The sequence below is a fragment of the Momordica charantia genome (assembly GCF_013281855.1).
Source record: "Momordica charantia cultivar OHB3-1 chromosome 5 unlocalized genomic scaffold, Mcharantia_2.0 BLBB01000005.1, whole genome shotgun sequence".
Lineage (NCBI taxonomy): Eukaryota > Viridiplantae > Streptophyta > Magnoliopsida > Cucurbitales > Cucurbitaceae > Momordica > Momordica charantia.
The window spans coordinates 2,038,488-2,056,297 of record NW_028275163.1 but is presented as its reverse complement, the minus strand read 5'-3'; the positions used below and the strand labels follow the sequence as shown (position 1 = coordinate 2,056,297).

Here is a 17,810-nt window from a genome sequence, read left to right as displayed (position 1 = left end):
TGAGATCTCTAAGCCAGTATGATCATGAAACCCCAAACTTTTGTCACCTAGGCTGCGCCTTAGGAGCTCCTCATTTTCTCAGCTTCTAAAGAGACTCAAAATGATTTAAAGATAGAGAACTCTAACATTCATAATTTATGTTTATTTTTTCAAGAGGTAGGGAAAAAACATATGAATACAATAATAAAGATGGCAAATGTTGGAGGGTAGTTGACAACAAAAGTGGAGAGTAAGTACAAATTGGATCCACTGTCTCAAAGTTCCAAAATCAGCTAAAAGCTCTCAGGATATACCAAGTAGTACTAAATAACCTCCTTGCTGCTTTGGCAGTAGTAATAAAACAGCTGTTACCTCTCGATTTCTCGATTGGTTCAGTGCTTGACGAACTTCTGGAGCACTTCGAAGTAGTCGGGGAACGTTTTCCGGGTGCAACCGGGATCCTTAATTGTGACTGGAACATCTGCACAGGCTGCGAGGGAGAATGCCATGGCCATTCTGTGATCGTCATATGTGTCTATGGCTGTCACATTTAGTTTCTCCGGTGGAGTGATTATGCAGTAATCTGGACCTTCTTCAACTGTTGCTCCAAGCTGCAAAATAACGTAAAACGTTATGCAAAAAAAAAAAAAACGATCTACAAGAGTAGTCGAAAGACGAGGTAAAAGACATTCGAGGGAATTGAGGGAAACTACAAACTAACCTTTCTGAGCTCTGTGCAAATGGCGATCATCCGTTCCGTCTCCTTTACTCTCCAACTTGCAACTGAAATACATACATGTAAAGAAACTCAATGGAAGGTGTTCAAGATCATGATCAAACGTGGTCCATTACTCCCCAAGACTTTGTCACACTTTAGTAAAGTTAAACTTGTGATGAGTTTGTATATATATCATTGAGTAATCAATATGATCCTATGAGTTTCCTGACACTAAATATCATGGGGTTAAGTGATTGTCCGGTTAGAATGTCGAAGTGTGCGTAAGCCTTCTCTGAACACTCACTAATAGTAAAAGCGAAAGGTTGGATTCTAGTTCTTATCAATTACGACCACTCAATACTCCAAAACACAAGGAAACATACCATCTCTAATGGCAGTTGGACCATCAGCATACAATGCAACAACGGCAAGCGTCATGGCGACATCTGGCATTTTGTTCATGTTGACATCAATGGCTTTCAGATGTTTGCTCCTCGGAGAGTCTCGTGGCGGTCCAGTTACAGTGACACTGTTCTCTGTCCAGGTCACTTTAGCTCCCATCTTCTCAAGTACTTCAGCAAACTTTACATCACCCTGATGCACAGAACACAATGGAAATTTTATGTCATCATAGAAAATAGGATATTTGGAAACTTATAGAGTGCATTCGCCAAAAACGACGACAACATGAAGGTTTACAAGCCATACAAAATTATCCTACCGAAATCTTGAAGGTAGAGAGACATTTGGTTAGGATTCAGGAACACAAAATATGGAAGTGAAAAGTTTACCTGTAAACTGCTGGTGCCACAACCTTCAACAGTAACAGTTCCACCAGTGACAGCTGCACCGGCAAGGAAGTAACTTGCACTTGAAGCATCGCCTTCGACAAAAGCTTTTCCAGGAGACCTGATAATATCTCCCCGATTAGCCCGACTGTCTCGGGATTTTGGAAGATAATACACCGATATTTGATAGAAACTTACTTGTACTTTTGACCTCCTCGCACCAAGAACCGATCCCAGCTATCGTTGTGTTCCACAGAGACCCCAAAACGTTCCATCAGTTTCAAAGTCATCTCGACATAAGGAACGGAAATCAGTTTATCAATTATCGCGACTTCAACGTCTCCTAAAGCCAGAGGGGCTGCCATCAGCAGGGCAGTTAAGTATTGACTGCTAATGGAACCAGAGAGTTTTACCTGAAAAACAGGATGCATAAAGTTGAATTTAGAAATTACTTTTACTCGATCATGACAGATATCGCCAACTCATGGTCAAGTTAAACATGTACCATCACTGTCGTAAATCATAAGATGCAGGATGTCAAGTATTATAGGTAGGCAATCCTTTTGAGATCTGAAAGCAAGCTATTAATGCTTTTACTGGCCAAACAAGCTTACGAAAAAATAGCAAAGCGTTTGACACGAACACAAGTAGACGGACAGGTAACCTACCGAAAATCATTCGTTTCACCTCGGACCCATCACCCCCACCAGTGAAAATGAAAAATTAAAGCTTGGAGGGAGGTATAGATATATCAGCTAAAGAGAAGAAAAAACAAACAAAAATGTGGACAGCCTACTCACCATACTCTCATTTCGGCACGGTGAAACTGCTTAATAACTGCAAATAGAATGAATACTGAGGCATACAAATTGTATTGATCAAACGTGATTTCTATTCATTAACAATTATGCCTAAGCACCCGTAAAAAGTGAGCAGCTTTAATCCTAATAGATCTTTTCATTAATGATTTCTGCATCACTTAAGGTCCAAAAAATTAGCTCTCGAACGGAAGAGAAATTTATATCTATACTAATAAGCCAGAAAAGGGACGATTCTTGTCTCCTAGAATTTCCGTGGTAATTCTTATGAGAAGAGTGGTTAATACCCATTAGAATTTCTTTTTATAAATCAAAGCACATAGTAAGAAATGCAGCATTCAATTACACGATCCACCAAAATGCATTATAGAAGGCGCGGTTATTATAATACTCACTTTTCCCCCTGGAAGGCCCCCTTTTCCAACTACACGAACTGGAGGGCAGTTAGTGCCCAGGAAACAATCTACATCTGCACCAAGCTGCTTGAGACCATCAACCAAGTCGCCAATTGGTCTCTCTCTCATTCGAGGTACTCCATCGAGAACATATCTGAAAGATTTCTAAGTCATTAGTATGTAGCTATGCAATGGAAAAGGATGGATGACATACAAGTTATGAAGACATTCATGTCAAGCTAAAATTCACTTCAAACAAGAAGCCTATAAACATTCAGAAGTTTGCGTGTTCGATTCGTGTTGGGTTCGAGCCCCTGGTCAACTAAAACCAGGCACATGGAAGAAGACTGAATTTTGTCTACTTGAGGAGCAAGGAGAACCATGAATGCAAGTTTTTCAGACAGCAGTATTCTTAAGGATAATGAAAAGGTTACCTTAAGTTTCCACCCGCAGCGGTAACTGCAGCGGCCAATGGACGCATTGCAGTTCCAGCATTCCCAAGGAAAAGTTGAACTTCTTCATCCGTTGATTCTTTGGCCACTGGAAAGAGACCACCAGAGCCTCCAACAATGGCTCGTTTGTTTGCACCATCCTCTTCAACACGTAGCCCAAGTGTTTTCAATGCACCAAGCATATAGTGGATATCATCACTACTCAACAAATTGTCTACCACTGTTGTTCCCTGAATAATCAATAACAGATAACAATCATAAGTTATTGAATGCTAAATCACAAGGGGGAAAAAAGGAAATAGAAAGTTCACCTAATAAACTACTGCAAAAACTCATCTAGAAAAGGAAAAATAAGAAGGGAAAATAAAAACCCACCTATAATCTAATAGAAACTATGAATGAAGGAAAGATATGTAAAACAGAAGGCTACCTTTCCTAGATTGTTCGGTAATGGCTGGTTTTACTTAGAACTCAAGGACACAGTTGTATAACCTATAGAACACATCTTGTTTAAGTAAAGCCACTTGTTCAAGTAAAGTCGTAATGGCTGGTTTTACTTGAGAAGAGATAGATAATGTTCCCCTTCGCAATAAAAAACCTAAATACCTCATTCTCCATGAAATGCATTTGATTGATGGAACAACCATTTATTGGCCAAATGCATCCTTATTATTAAAGGCACTAAGAACATGGATATATGTTTACATATAGAAAAAACGGTGAATTGCCAATGCAATGAGAATTCCATTCGTTCACTAGTTGGGATGAGAATTTAACAACTTGCAGGTTGAAGTCATAACTAAAACTTAAAAGCACAAGTAATCACAGCTAATGAAGGAATGAGTTCAAACCGTAGTGTCCACCTTCTTATAATTTAATATCCGTTCAATTATCCTAAAAATACTGTGTGACAACCATTTTTTATTCTTCAAATTTGCCCAGCAATTACACGAAATTGATTGCCAAGCGTGATAATAAATTCAAGGCAACCGAAAAAACACCCACGATCTTCCATACCTCGGAGAGGGCAGCGAGAAGCAGAATCCGATTAGATAGGGATTTGGACCCGGGCAAGTTGATGGTGCCGGAGATCTCATTAATGGGTTGCAACACAATCTCCGGTACCGTCGACGGCTTCTCCGTGGTGGCGGCGGAAGCCGATACCCTAAGAGGAACGACAGCGCTGACTCCACCACCGGCAGAGTTTCCCCTCATTTTATCGACAGATTTCAAATTCAAACCCCGAAAACTCGAAGCTCCCACGAACGGCGATCTCACAGAGAACAAATTCACCGAGTTGGGCTTTTGAGATTTGGGGATTTCATGAAGAAATTGAGGGGTCTGGACGCCGCCACCGCAGATTTTGCTCACTTGGGCCATTGCCGAATCTCCCTCTGCCCTGAATTAGTCTCTCTAACATATAAATCCAACCAAATTGTTGTTGGCAATTCTATAATAAAACTGGTCCAAGTTGTTCAAATGCAGTGGCTGGCGGGGTAGGTTTAAAAAAAGTTGGGAGGAGGTTGGTGGAAAATGGGAATGGGTTTGCTTTCACTTTGATTATGGACTCCACCAACCAAGTTTAGCCACCACAAATTACCCAAAAATTGGCAAATTTCGCAAGAACAGTGGAGGCGGCTGAGTATATTTTGTATAAAGAAACGAGTTGGGTGAGTCAATTCTTGTTTTTATTTGTGGGATTTGGAGTGGAAGGTGAGTCAACTCGGTGGTTGTTGGGAAATGGGGGTTTGGTAAAGGAAATGGGGCTAAACAGTTCTCTCTCTCTCACCAACTCCATGGTTCCACCATGAGAGGGAGAGGGAGATGTTTGGCATTTTGGGTAATTTCTCTCAATTTTAGGGCTTTTTTTCTTTTTGGAATAGACTTTGTCAAGTAAAATTTAGTTTTCCCTCTCAAAAACCAGAGATCCTCTTTTGGCCACAGTTTTGGGTAATTTAGGGTGACATTTAAAAAAATACAAATTAAGATGGGAGTTATTTTAGTTTATTGTCATTTGTTAATTTGAACTCGACTCGGAGATATATGCTAATTACCGTGTAGCTATGCTCGCTTTATCTATTTCAGCCAATTTAAATATAGGTTAATAGCATATATTCCTATTTAATATTTATGTTTGGTTTTTTTATTTATGTTCTCTGTTTATTATGTTTTATTAATAGATTTTAAATAGAAAAATTTAAGGATGAAAGTATGGATTTGATAGGAACAAGAAGTTTTAAAATATTGAGCATCAAAAAAAATAGTTTTAAAATATTATAGATGAAACAGTAAAATAACATCAATATTGTAGAGAAATTTAAATATTTTTAAACTCAATATATTTTTTGAGATTTAACAATAACATTATATTAAAAAGGTTTCTATTATGGGTAGAATTTGTATTAAAATATTATAAACTGAAAAAAAATTATCATTTTTAAAAGTATACGAATATTTAAAAAATCAGTACAAAAATGAATAAAATTCAAATTATATAAACAAAATGAGAATTTTAAAAATATATAGAACAAATTACAAAATAAACATTTTAACCTATAATATATCAATTTAGTATTATAAATTTATTTGGTTGAGAGCTTCTGAGAGCAACTGAGGAGGGGCATAATTGTCAAACAGGATATGTTCGTAATTACAATGTTGGATTGGCCGAGAACTTCTGAATGTAAGCAACTGAGAAGGGGCATAATTGTAAAACACACGTTGAAATAGAAGGACATGTTCGTAATTTCAAAGTTGGACTGCAGGGGTAAATAGGTAAAAAAATTTGGACCATTTCTCGATTTGTGCGTGTCATCCTTGCGCAGGGGCCATGCTAATCTTCTCTGTATCGTTCCAATTTTATCGGATGTCCCCGAAGGGACAAGCTTTACGTCGTGGGCTTTCCAATATGAAGCACAAAATGCAAGAAAACCTCACCGATGTGGGACAAATGGTTGCTGAACGACAGCTGATTGCGGATCCGACAAGTATTCTGATAAGACTGCGCTGGCCGACATATCGTAAATAAGGCTCATGGGAAAGTGTGCTGCTCTCCCGACTCTGTCCCTTTCATTTAAATTATTTGTTTATTATTTTTGAAAAGGCTTTGTTTATTATTAATTAATTGTTATGAACCTTTTAAATATATATGTTTAAGCCTTTAAGGTAAGCAATAAGCATTGCCCTTTTTTTTTCTTATTCTTTTTTTTTCCCCGCTTAAAAAGGCATCAATTATGTGTTAAAAAAATTCACTTTCAAATTTCTTAGTCCGAAATATAAGAAGAAAAAATGATGAATTGAAATTTCCTATTATAATTTTCTTCAACTATTTTTTTGGCTAATTATATATGTTGGTCCTTAATATTTATTGCAATTTGGGATCATCTTTGTTTATTTCAAACGCTCAAAAAAAGAGTTTCTCTCAAATGTTCCTCCTTCCCTTTATTCTCTTTCAGTCTCCCGCTCTTTCGATCTCTCAAATTTTTTCAATTATTTTATTTAGATATTGGTTAGATGAAAGACCGTGGAAAGCACATAGATCAAGTTTGTTAGTACAACAAAAATGAACTATGAAGATTTGAACCTCCTACTTTAAGAGGAATAATTTACCATTGAGTTATACTCATGTTGGTACATAAATCGAGTTATTTATTAATAATTTCATATGGGTAAATTTGAACATGGGTCAAGTTAATCATTAAGTATTCTATATAAGCAAATTTTCAAGTCATTGAATGGATATGTTCACTTCAAATAATAAACTCCACACAAAAGGGAATCACACGCTTTTAGAAAGAACATAGAATAATAGGTATTTTATTATTAACACCATACTCTTTGACATTTTATCATGAAATGATTTATTGAAATAAATAAATAGATGAAAGGTAAACTTTGAAGTTCAAAAAAAAGACCAACTAATTAAGGCAGATATCCTCGACCAAAAAGTTGATTATTCAAATCTCCACCCTTACATATGGTTGAACTCGAAAAAAATAAAGTTTCTAACTTCCCCACCACTACCAGAGAGGGAGAGAGAGAGAGAGGGAACAACTCTCAAAAGTATTACTTAATTTCTATAATTTAGAAAGAATATGCTGAGAACATGCTAAATGAATATGCTTAGATTCATCAATAACTTCAAACACAAAAGTAATTTTGATCTACCAAAACTGACAGCATTGAACATGGCCACACCACAAGTTGGATATCCAAATGAGAGAGCAATCAGAACCACATGTTTAAAACAGCCACTGGCTTTTGAAGGAACTTTTGGTTGGTTTGCCACAAATAACAACAAAATTCTTTCAGTAGCTTTCTTCCCCCAAATGGGCCAACCCCACCTGCCCCTTCCTTCCCCTGCCTCTTGAAATTTGAAAGGACCCATATCCAATTATCCTATTCGATCCTCTATACAACTCACACAAGCCACTTGTTTTCCTGTGTGGCCACAAAATCACCTCTCTTTTTCTATCTAAACAGAACAAATGATTCCTATAGTTCCATATTGTGTGAATTAGTGGAGCAGAGGAAGCAGATTTTGCTAGATGAACCAACACTGATCAGTTTCATGTAATCATGTTCATATTTTTTGAAGAAAAAGTAAGTGTACAAACAAGCAGAGTGCTTAGAGAACGAATATTAACAAAGGGATGAAGTACCTGTTAAGGTTGAGCATAGAAGAAGATACAGGAGCTATTGCAAACTTCATTCTTACTCAAAAACACTAATGCCTCTCTCTGTTCCTCATTTGACATCATTTACTGTAAACAGAATCATAAGCAACAGAGAATGATTCAGCTTCACTTTTTTTTTCTTTTTTCTTAACAAGAAGGATTCAAGCTTTGCTTCTTTTATTACAATAAAGAAATTCGTGTCGAGGACTGCCGATTTCCATATATGGAAGATACCAAGATAAAATGATCCTAGCTAAGTTCTCGGGCAGCTGCTACAACAGCTTCTACTGTGATACCGAACTCCTTGTATATTTTCCCCGCTGGTGCACTCGCGCCAAATCGATCTATACCAATTGCCTTCCCTTTGCTTCCAACAATCTTCCCCCACCCGAAGGTTGAAGCGGCCTCAATGCTCACTCTAGCTGATACAGCCTCTGGCAGGACACTTTCCTTGTAGGCATCTGGCTGTTCATCAAAAAGCTCCCAAGAGACAAAGGAAACAACTCTAACAGCTTTTCCTTCCTTTCTGAGTTCATCTCCAGCTTTAGCAGCAATCTCCAATTCAGAACCAGTTCCGATCAAGATAACATCTGGCTTGTTGCCGGAAGAGTTGTCGGAAATAATGTATCCACCCTTCTCAACGCCTTCAATTGAAGTTCCGGGGAGTTGAGGCAACTTTTGCCGTGAAAGGGCAAGAATAGAAGGCCTCTTTCTGTTTACAACTGCAACTTTGTAAGCACCAGCAGTCTCATTACCATCAGCAGGCCTAAACATCAATATGTTGGGCATGGCCCTAAAGCTTGCTAGGTGCTCTATTGGCTGATGAGTGGGACCATCTTCTCCAAGTCCAATCGAATCGTGGGTCATGACATAGATGACACCAGCTTCACTCAGGGCAGAAATTCTCATGGCAGCTCTCATGTAGTCAGTGAAAACAAAGAATGTGGCACAGTATGGGATCAGCCCGGTGCTGTGAAGGGTAATCCCATTACATATGGCACCCATAGCATGCTCCCTAACACCGAACCTAAGATTGCGTTCTTCTGGAGTGTTCTTTTGGAAGTCACCATACATTTTCAGAAGGGTCATGTTGGATGATGCCAGGTCAGCACTTCCACCAAGGAAACCAGGAAGAACTTTTGCAAGAGCATTAAGACATTGCTGAGACAAGTTCCTAGTTGCATCACCTGGACTTTCAGGTGTATATTTCTGCAAAGTTGCATTCAGGAAGGCCTTAAAGATAATTCATAGTCTATATACACAATTTAAATGAAAATTTAGCATCAGGACAAGTTTTTCTTGAGATTCAGATATAAAAACAGCCTTTGTCTACCACAACTTGAAGAGTTTCCAAGTGAAGTGAAATCACACAATTTAGTTAGAATGCCTATCAAGTTGTATTCATGCTGTTCATTTCCAGCTGGACAAAATTAAAAGTAGTCAAATATGCTAACTCAGTAGGATTGAAACCACTCACCGGAAGTGCATCTTCCCAACCTGCAGGTAGTTCACCACTGATGATAGCCTTCAACTCGGCGGCTTCCTCCTTGTACTTCTTCTCATATTCAGAAAACTTAGCATTCCATTCAGCTTCAAAACTAGCACCCTGAGGAATGTGACGACTCCAGTGCCTGAAAAATAATTTACAAAGTTGATCAGTAAAACTTGTGTTGCACCCTTTTTTATTTCTATTTTCATCTCAGAGTTGATCAGTAAAACTTTACGAAGTAGACGAAGAAGAAATGGGAAGAAGAGATCTAATCATCCTTACTTCTGAACGTCCTCTGGCACATGGAAAGGTTCATATGGCCATCCAAGGTTGCTCCTAGTAGCCTCAACTTCTTTTGCACCAAGTGCACTACCATGCACACTGTATGAATTGGCTTTGTTTGGAGATCCAAAACCAATGGTTGTTGTTACCTGAGAAGATGGGAAAACTCAATCAAAGACGCTGAAGTTAAAATAAAGAAAGACCTAATGGTAGATCATGTTTCACAATTAACTAAAAGTGAAATAACAGAATATGTGATAACTTCTAACAACCGAAATTGGCCCTTTAAGTGAGTTCTTTGAAGCTAACTTTTGGCGTTATAAAGGACCTTACTTGAACATGATACATTCTCTATTATGTCCTTGAGTTCTATGAGTTATAATAATAATTAAGGGGGAAAAAAATCCTTACACAAATTGAAATTTAAGACTGCTTTTTCAAGAAAGGTAAACTATTGTAGCGCTATATCTAAGTCAGAAAATATACTGTAATTTCAAAGACGTGACATATCCCAAACCTTGATCATTGTAGGCTTGTCCTTAACAGCTTTAGCTTCCTGAATTGCAGCACGGATTTCATCATAGCCAGTGTTTCCATTCTTCACCCAGATAACATGCCATCCAAGACCCTCGAAACGAGTGTCCACACTCTCGGTGAATGCAATCTCTGTATCTCCATCAATTGAAATGTGGTTGTCATCATAGAAAGCAATCAGCTTCCCCAGTCCCCAGTGACCAGCCAAAGAACAAGCCTCATTGGCAATTCCCTCCATTTGGCAGCCATCTCCCAGTATAACATATCTGTAGAACATATACATATACCTCTGAGTAAAAAACAAAATGGGTGCTACTCCTTTACGAAATGGCGATTCTCTTACGTGTAGTGGTCAACAATCTCACTGTCCGGTTTGTTAAATCGAGCAGCCAAGTGTTTCTCTGCAAGGGCCAGACCAACAGCATTTGCAATTCCCTGTCCAAGAGGACCTGCAAGCCATTATATAGTAAGCCCATGCCTATCATATCAAATTCTCTCTCGAAACATGGATCAATTAAGTTTCAAGCCAAGAATCTTACCAGTTGTGACCTCAACACCAGGCGTCTCGAAGTTCTCCGGGTGTCCGGGGGTTCGGCTTTCCCATTGACGGAAGCTCTTCAAGTCTTCCTCCTAATACCCAATTCCCCAATTCATTAGATAGTATAACCACTCGTCTAGTTCAGCCAGAAACCAAGCTAAATTTCAAAAGGATGAATTATTGTCCACTCCCACAAAACCGTTCTAGAGCATCACCAAATTCAAAGTAACAAAAGGGTAATACCAGAGAGTCGAAATATCAAGAGAAATCAGAAAACCATAGCTAGAAACTTAAAATTTCGGTCAATTCAAAACAAAGATATGCTTAAGAACTGGTAGATCAAAACCAACCTTGACACTGTCGTAGCCGGCAAGATGAAGCAGAGCATACTGCAACATACAACCATGTCCAGCGGACAGAATGAAGCGGTCCCGATTGAACCAGTAAGGGTTCTTGGGATTGTACCTCATGACCTCATCGTACAAAATATGGCCCATCGGCGCACACCCCATGGGCAGACCGGGGTGCCCGGAATTTGCTTTCTCCACGGCATCAATTGCCAAGAATCGGATCGTGTTGATGGACTTCTCGACTAGGGCAGTTTCAGCGGCGGTGCCCAATGTCTCAACGACGGCAGCTCGAACAATCTGGCGGCGGGTGGGGGTGTGTGTGGGTCTCGCCCGGTGAGCGGAGCCGGAGAGGCGCGGTGGCTTGGTGGATTTGAGGGCGGAGAATGTGGGGATGGAGAGGGGAACTCGGTCGGAGGAGGAGGCGGAGCCATGGCGAGAGATTTCGCGGGAAAAGAGGGCTTGGGAGAGGGTGAGAGAGGAAGTGGAAGCCATGGCTGCGGAATTGGTGGCGGTTGAAGAAGAATTGGAGTGTGAGAGTATCGGTTATATTTCGTGTGGAAATGGAGCTTCGAGCTTCTGGACTACACAAAAACAGAGGTAAGAGACGAGAGATGGCCGTCGGATCAGAACGACGGAGAATCTCGGCCGTTGAGTGTGGGTAGGATATCCGCTGCCTTTCAAAATTCCCTCCACTATTTAACAGGTTTTCGAAAATAAAATAAAAAAATAAAAGGGATAATCACTTGGATTTAATGCAAATTAAAATAACGGTTTACATTTTTTCTTTGCTTTACTGTTCTTAGTTAGAACTGATTTGGACATGGTGGATCAAACCTTTTGCCTTATCGTTAAGTCATATTTATATTGGAAAAAGAGTAAGATGTTCTGTCACATTTTTATTAATACAACAGATGTAAAAGTAAGTACGAGAGATCTCTTATTTTTTGTCAATAAATTTCAAAATTTAGTGTATATTTTAAGATTAATTATGCCGTTAGACTTTTTTATTGTTCAAATAACAAAACAATTAAAACATCTTATTTTTTGGAGTTCAATCTTGATGTACTAAAGAAAATACTACCAAAACTTTTATAGCATATTTAGTTGCCTGAATTATGAGATTTCAAATGAATTCCATCATCTATTATTGCATAAAAGATAACGTAACAAATTTGCATGATTTTGTAGAATTGAAATTCCATAATCTACACGAGTGTAACACAGGAGGACTCGAACCTGGATCTTGGGTGTTGGCCTCTTGCCACTACGCCAACACCTGAGAGTGCAAGAACTACACATATTTATAACTAAAGAGTTGCATTTGTTTATTTTTAATCCACTTCCTACCTTCAAAATTTTCATTTCAATTCCTATACTTTAACTAAATTTAAGAAAATTTTCATATTCAAGTATCTATGTGATGTCATATTAGCCTACTAACTACATCACTTGTCTACAAACTCAAATAATTATACGAACTAAATTTTAAATGTTTTTAAAGTGCAACGACAAAACAGCATTGTTTAAAGTATTTTCCATATGAAATAAAAACCATTTTTAAAAATATGAGGATCAAAATGACCCCATTGACAAAACACACCACGAACAATATATTTAGATGCTGACATTTTTTGCAGACTACCATTAAAGTTTTGACAGATAGAAAAGAGATCAATTTTTTTTTTTTCAAATTTTGGGCAGTGGTCAAGTGCAAGATAAGTCCGTAGTACTTGTATTTTTCATACACAAGGACTTAAAATATTGTTGAAGTCTCTGTGATCAATATTCAATAATCAAATAACCTTTTTTCCCTAAAAGGAAAGTATGATTCCTTCAAACCATTTACCATATAATGAAAAAAAGATCATGAAAAAAGATTCCAGCAAGAACATAAATATACACAGCGAATTAATAAAAACTGACAATTTTCAATCTCCCATCATGTCAGAATAGTTCCATGCAGTAGGTGAGGAAGCAGATCCAAGATCCATTCAGATAATTTCATGCCAAAATTAGATGAAACATGAGAATAAGACGAATAAATGTAGCTTTAAAGGCCCTACATCATTTTGGTTCTCTTATTACTCGAGGTAGAATTTCTAATACCTCTACAGGTCACAGAATAAGGTGCTGATGCAGATCGAAGAGAGGGTGACTTTTCGAGATATGCGTACCTTTCGTCACCGTTCCAATATAAAATAACCCGATTTGTGCACGAGTGTGACCAGCTCTCACCTAATCAGCCCAATGAAATGAGAATGTTAATAAGTGATGTCAGAAATGATTTTTAACAGTGGAAGGTAAGAGGTGACTTAGAAAGAACATACCCAATGCAAGAGTTAATTGGAATGAACCTTCGATGAACTTAGTGGTCACCTGATTGAATAGAACCACCTGCCACCCGTGGTCGCGGTTGGTGGGACGAAACATGAGAAGAGAAGTAAGAAACAACTGGTAAGGAACGAGTAGCATGAAACAATGAAGTATGGAAGAAATAAGGAAATGTTGAGTGACATGTTGAAAAGTTTGGATGCAAATCCAGGATATTGACATGATATGAAAGGGGAATGGGATGAGCATGCTTAAATATATTTGCTTCAAATATATCAATTTTTTCACCCATTTCAACGATTTACATATATCTTGCAAACTCTTATAACAAAAATGTATCAAGAATTCAAAACCAAATATTTCTAAATGTCCTGAATGTCATGTTAGAAAGGAAATTCAAGTTTATTAATCAAGTAAAGTGATTTGTATTATTTCCATGATCCAAAATCGAACATATAGAACTTATTCAATACACTAGTTTAAAGTATTTGTGCTTTGTGAGAAATTTGAGACAAATTCAAGTTCAGGGAATTTTCTTAGGATATCCACTAAATGGAGTTCAGTGGCACTAATAAATTTCAAGGAAGATGACGATTTTAGCAATTAACAATATATCTCTAGTTCGATCAATTTAAGTTGATACTCCATGATATGTATAAGTTAGTTTGAAACTTTATAATGAGAAAAAGTGATTCTTACAGCCAAACTAAACTTCTTGGCAAGCTTCATCAACTTAAGAGCCATTCCACTGAGCAATCGTGTTCTAAGGGCCAAGTCATCAAAATTTTGGCGGAAATGAAATGTCACACTATCAACTATGACAACCTTAACCTGCAAAGAAATATAAGTAATTAGAAGAACACTTGAACTAAAGGCCAACAAACAAAATGTAGGAAAAAAGGTTGTAACTCGTAAAAAATTTTACATATCTTTTTTTTTATACGAAACTGCACTTTTCATTAAGATAAATGACATATCTAAATCAAGAAAAGGAAAATTGTACTCCAAAGAAAACAAGAAAGCTTTCAAGTTGCATCGTTAAGCAATGTAACAATACAAGACAAACTTGAAAGACCGGAACAATGCACATACAAATTATTTTTATAGACGCTGAATAATTTGGGTTAAAAAGAAAGTTCTACTTACATCTTTGTGCTCAGTAATGAACTTGTCCAGATAATTTATTAGAGCAATCTGCTCTGTATAGCTACAGACACGAAAGTAAAATATGTTTTCCAAGATATCCTTTGGTTGGATTTGAATTTGATGAGGTATTGCATTCTTCTTTAGTAAGACACTGTAATCTGACATATCTTCTATACATGCTTCAGCAATTTGAGCAGCACGCTCCACCATAAAGCTCCCCTCTGTATCTAAACATCAAGGAAAGCCATGTTCCTAACTAGATTGCAACTATAGATTGCCAGCAAAAATTTCAAAAATAATAGGGAGCAAAATCTGGAATAGGAACTTACCTATATAAACTGCTTTTCCACCTAGGCCACCAAATGCACCTGGAATTTGAGCATTTACAGCAAGTTGAATCCTGTTGCTCAATGCAAAACAAACATTATAACACTTTATTTCTGTACAAAGAACCAATTCCCATACTGGAAGAGATACAAATAATAAAAACCCATACCCAAGCTGTGTTTTACCTACGCCTGGAACTCCACCTGACAGAAAAACAAAAAAAAAATTAAATGTTCAAATTTCTACAAGAATAGCAATCCTTGTTCAATAGGGGAGGAGATTAAAAGAGAGTCAATAAATTGACCAAAGTAATTTACGAATAACTTCAAACAAAAAGGACGTGATTAAGATGTCTCAAAGAACATGAGTCGACGTTCCGTTATAAAAGGAAAAAAACTTTGCACTTTTATTTAAGAAATAAAGGAGGGGAACAACGTATTGATTAATACATAATACTGCAACTGACCAGAGAAAGGATAATAATCACTAACCAATTTCCGTAACTTCACGGCTACTAATTCCTCCGCCAAGAAGGTTATCTAGATCTGCACACGATGTAGTAATACGTGGAACTAACTGCTCCTTGTGGAGCATATCCCAAGCAGTCTCTGCACCTGTTCTAGATAAGAAACCCAAAAAACATATTTGGAATTACATCAATAGCTCAAACTTATTCCAGGATATATCAATAAGAATTAGAAGATAATTAAATAATTAAATGTGAAAGATATTTTAAACAGACCAGACGCAGGATTTAGATCAATCTACTGGTACTAAATAAATCTATAAAACAGCTATGCTATAGAAAATGAGCAGATCAAGGTACATCATAAGATATTTACACTTCTGATAAAGTATTTTCCAGCTATATTAAGGTTATTGGACAACTAGAGAGATTGATTGAATAAGGAAAAAATCGCTTGGCAAAAAAACAAGATACACACAGATATTTCATACCCAATTAATGGAAGTAACTGCTATGAATATAAGTTGCAATAACAGTTTTATCATTTACGTGAAACACGGTTGAAGCTTCATAAATTGGAACATGCATATGATAAAATTTCCAATAACTGTGAAGTACTCATCTTTGATGAAGAAACTTTCAGATCCAACAAAGTGATTACATTTTTTTTATGAGAAACAATACTTTCATTGAGAATAATGAAAAATATACAAGAGCTACAAAAAAAGCCTACAAAAGAGCATAAAAAAAAACAGCCCTGAAAGAGGAGATCCCCTACAGAAAAGGACTCCAATCTAAAAGAATAAGGCCTAGCGAATAATTACAAAAGGGCTTAGAAACCGAACCCCATAAAGAAGTGTTAAATCTAACGATATCCCAAACATAATCCACAGATTTCTCCACCCCCTGAACAAAGTGGTTACATTTAAAACAAACCATAGAGTTATCCAGCTTTTAGTGCATCATATTCTTAATTCCATAAGTCACACGGGGTCATAGTGTTCTTCTTCCTTTTCCTTATAAAAAATAAACTACGCAGAGAGGAAACTGTACCATTAACAATAGCACTACTCCCATCTGGCCTGTCCAGCCTATTACCATGTGATGCAAACTTAAGAATTTCAAAAGCTTCATTGTTTGAGATTTCCAGTTCTGAATCACGTGAGAAGGCTTGTTAGGAACCCTCGAGATTCAAAGACAAAGGATTAAAGTAAAAAAGTTGGAAAAAAAAACAGCTGTAATTGAGCAGAAAAGGTGAACATAAGTGCATACATGAGATTAAGGGAAACACATATAACACACATTGTTGAATGACAACAGGAAAAACCCCGAGACAAGCTCATTCTCAAGAAAAATTGTCGCTTTGGTGAATTTTGGGTTACTGCTAATGAAGAAACATATCATGCTTCCATCCAATCATTATTTAAGATCGAAGGAAAATATATATTATTTGTTTGTTTTAACAAGGGATGTTGAGAAGATTGAAGTTCAAATAGATTCCTTGTCTGGCAGAAATGAGTGACTGATTGGCAACTTATAGTAAATACTAAAAACATTACCTGAGAAGGTAGTTAAAGTTAAAGAAACATCCTCTTTAATTAAGAAGGACCAAGATAACAAGATGTATTAACGCAAGCATGGAAACTTTTCAAATTCCTAGACTTCAAAATGGAGTTATAGGACGAAAGAAGCAAGGCCCCAGATAGTTTAGTCATCAAAACTGTTTGATAAATTTCAACAGAAATATACAGGGACATAAAATTCATTGATGTCCGAAATTGAACACAAATCTAATCTAATCTATCGAAGTCTGTTGGATAATTAACATCATTAAGAAGACAGTCAAAAAACTCATTTATTGCCACAATTTCAGACTCTCAAATCTCAAGAGTCCTTTCCTACTTCTCGTTCTCTTCATGATTGCGGAAATGCTATTTTTCTTACATAAAATCAGCTTAAGACGTTCAGATTTTCAGCAATGCAATTCGTCCGTATGATGCAATAATCGGAAATGGCAGACACACAGATTCAAAGCCGGTGTACTCTAATTTCAACTTCCTTAATCAAGGACTCGTTCATCGGATTAACTAAACAAGACAAAATAACAGACATACATCTACAGAAAGACAATAAATGAACAAAAATCCTCAGAGGAACGATAAACCTAAGAATTTAAAGCGAAAAATATATGTTGAACAGCAAGTTCGTTCGTTGAGTGATAATACCTCGAGAAAGGTCGGAAGGCAATATGGAAGCGAGAGAGGAGAGAGAAGTATAGCCTGCTGAAATCAGTTTACCTCGCAGCGTCGCTGAGATCGGTAATCTGCCCACCTCCATTTTTGCCTATTCTCGAAGTCGGAGTGACACTAGGGGAAGTGCATTTTCCGCGCGCGCGCGCAGAGGCACAGCCACTGCCGCCGAAATTATTTACGTTGAAATTGAGTGCTTTTTTTTTTCTTTCCTTCAAGTACAAGTGTTTTTTTTTTCTAATCAATAAACGAGATTTTTTGTCTCTCTTTTT

At 37.3% G+C, this 17,810-nt stretch overlaps 3 protein-coding genes and 1 non-coding gene across 6 annotated transcripts; all 4 read right to left on the bottom strand.

Annotated features, from left to right (window-relative positions):
- Positions 1–101: 101 nt before the first annotated feature.
- LOC111016151 (RNA 3'-terminal phosphate cyclase/enolpyruvate transferase, alpha/beta) lies at positions 102–4,930 on the bottom strand. Its single transcript, XM_022291459.2, has 8 exons — positions 4,168–4,930; positions 3,133–3,380; positions 2,699–2,852; positions 1,684–1,898; positions 1,489–1,606; positions 1,081–1,291; positions 701–762; positions 102–590 (listed from the first exon to the last, which is right to left on the bottom strand). Exons 1-8 carry the CDS (start codon positions 4,528–4,530, stop codon positions 372–374), a joined length of 1,590 nt encoding a protein of 529 aa, XP_022147151.1. The 5' UTR covers positions 4,531–4,930; the 3' UTR covers positions 102–371.
- A 999-nt stretch (positions 4,931–5,929) lies between these two features.
- LOC148211134 (U6 spliceosomal RNA) lies at positions 5,930–6,032 on the bottom strand. The gene has a single exon (XR_015791143.1). It is a non-coding gene; the product is annotated as a U6 spliceosomal RNA (small nuclear RNA).
- Positions 6,033–7,846: 1,814 nt separating this feature from the next.
- LOC111016064 (Transketolase) lies at positions 7,847–11,591 on the bottom strand. The gene is made up of 7 exons (XM_022291336.2): positions 11,020–11,591; positions 10,671–10,761; positions 10,475–10,580; positions 10,115–10,397; positions 9,598–9,746; positions 9,304–9,457; positions 7,847–9,035 (listed from the first exon to the last, which is right to left on the bottom strand). Exons 1-7 carry the CDS (start codon positions 11,509–11,511, stop codon positions 8,076–8,078), a joined length of 2,235 nt encoding a protein of 744 aa, XP_022147028.1. The 5' UTR covers positions 11,512–11,591; the 3' UTR covers positions 7,847–8,075.
- A 1,313-nt stretch (positions 11,592–12,904) lies between these two features.
- RAD51C (RAS associated with diabetes protein 51C) lies at positions 12,905–17,744 on the bottom strand. 3 transcript variants are annotated; one of them, XM_022291192.2, is made up of 9 exons: positions 17,515–17,744; positions 16,343–16,441; positions 15,315–15,437; positions 14,993–15,026; positions 14,826–14,896; positions 14,497–14,723; positions 14,050–14,181; positions 13,347–13,413; positions 12,905–13,254 (listed from the first exon to the last, which is right to left on the bottom strand). In XM_022291192.2, the coding sequence occupies exons 1-9, from the start codon at positions 17,624–17,626 to the stop codon at positions 13,079–13,081; spliced, it is 1,041 nt and encodes a 346-aa protein (XP_022146884.1). In that variant the 5' UTR covers positions 17,627–17,744; the 3' UTR covers positions 12,905–13,078. The 3 variants fall into 3 exon arrangements, with proteins under 3 accessions (XP_022146884.1, XP_022146887.1, XP_087980010.1); XM_022291195.2 differs by having other exon boundaries at positions 17,587–17,742; XM_088123884.1 differs by lacking the exon at positions 17,515–17,744 and having other exon boundaries at positions 15,315–15,442.
- Between the last annotated feature and the right edge of the window lie 66 nt (positions 17,745–17,810).

Bases quoted from the DNA above. Each gene is read 5' to 3' on its own strand.
- LOC111016151 (XM_022291459.2), bottom strand. From the start codon at position 4,530: ATGGCCCAAGTGAGCAAAATCTGCGGTGGCGGCGTCCAGACCCCTCAA. The intron at 1,899-2,698 runs GTGAGTATTATA...CCTGTTTTTCAG, and splicing joins GGGGCCTTCCAGGGGGAAAA to GTAAAACTCTCTGGTTCCAT. The intron at 1,607-1,683 runs GTAAGTTTCTAT...AGATATTATCAG, and splicing joins CGAGGAGGTCAAAAGTACAA to GTCTCCTGGAAAAGCTTTTG.
- LOC111016064 (XM_022291336.2), bottom strand. From the start codon at position 11,511: ATGGCTTCCACTTCCTCTCTCACCCTCTCCCAAGCCCTCTTTTCCCGC. The intron at 10,762-11,019 runs GTTGGTTTTGAT...ATTGGGTATTAG, and splicing joins CCGGCTACGACAGTGTCAAG to GAGGAAGACTTGAAGAGCTT. The intron at 10,398-10,474 runs GTAAGAGAATCG...TATGTTCTACAG, and splicing joins GAGATTGTTGACCACTACAC to ATATGTTATACTGGGAGATG.
- RAD51C (XM_022291192.2), bottom strand. From the start codon at position 17,626: ATGGAGGTGGGCAGATTACCGATCTCAGCGACGCTGCGAGGTAAACTG. The intron at 16,442-17,514 runs GTATTATCACTC...CACGTGATTCAG, and splicing joins GCCTTCCGACCTTTCTCGAG to AACTGGAAATCTCAAACAAT. The intron at 15,027-15,314 runs GTTAGTGATTAT...TTTTTCTGTCAG, and splicing joins CCGTGAAGTTACGGAAATTG to GTGGAGTTCCAGGCGTAGGT.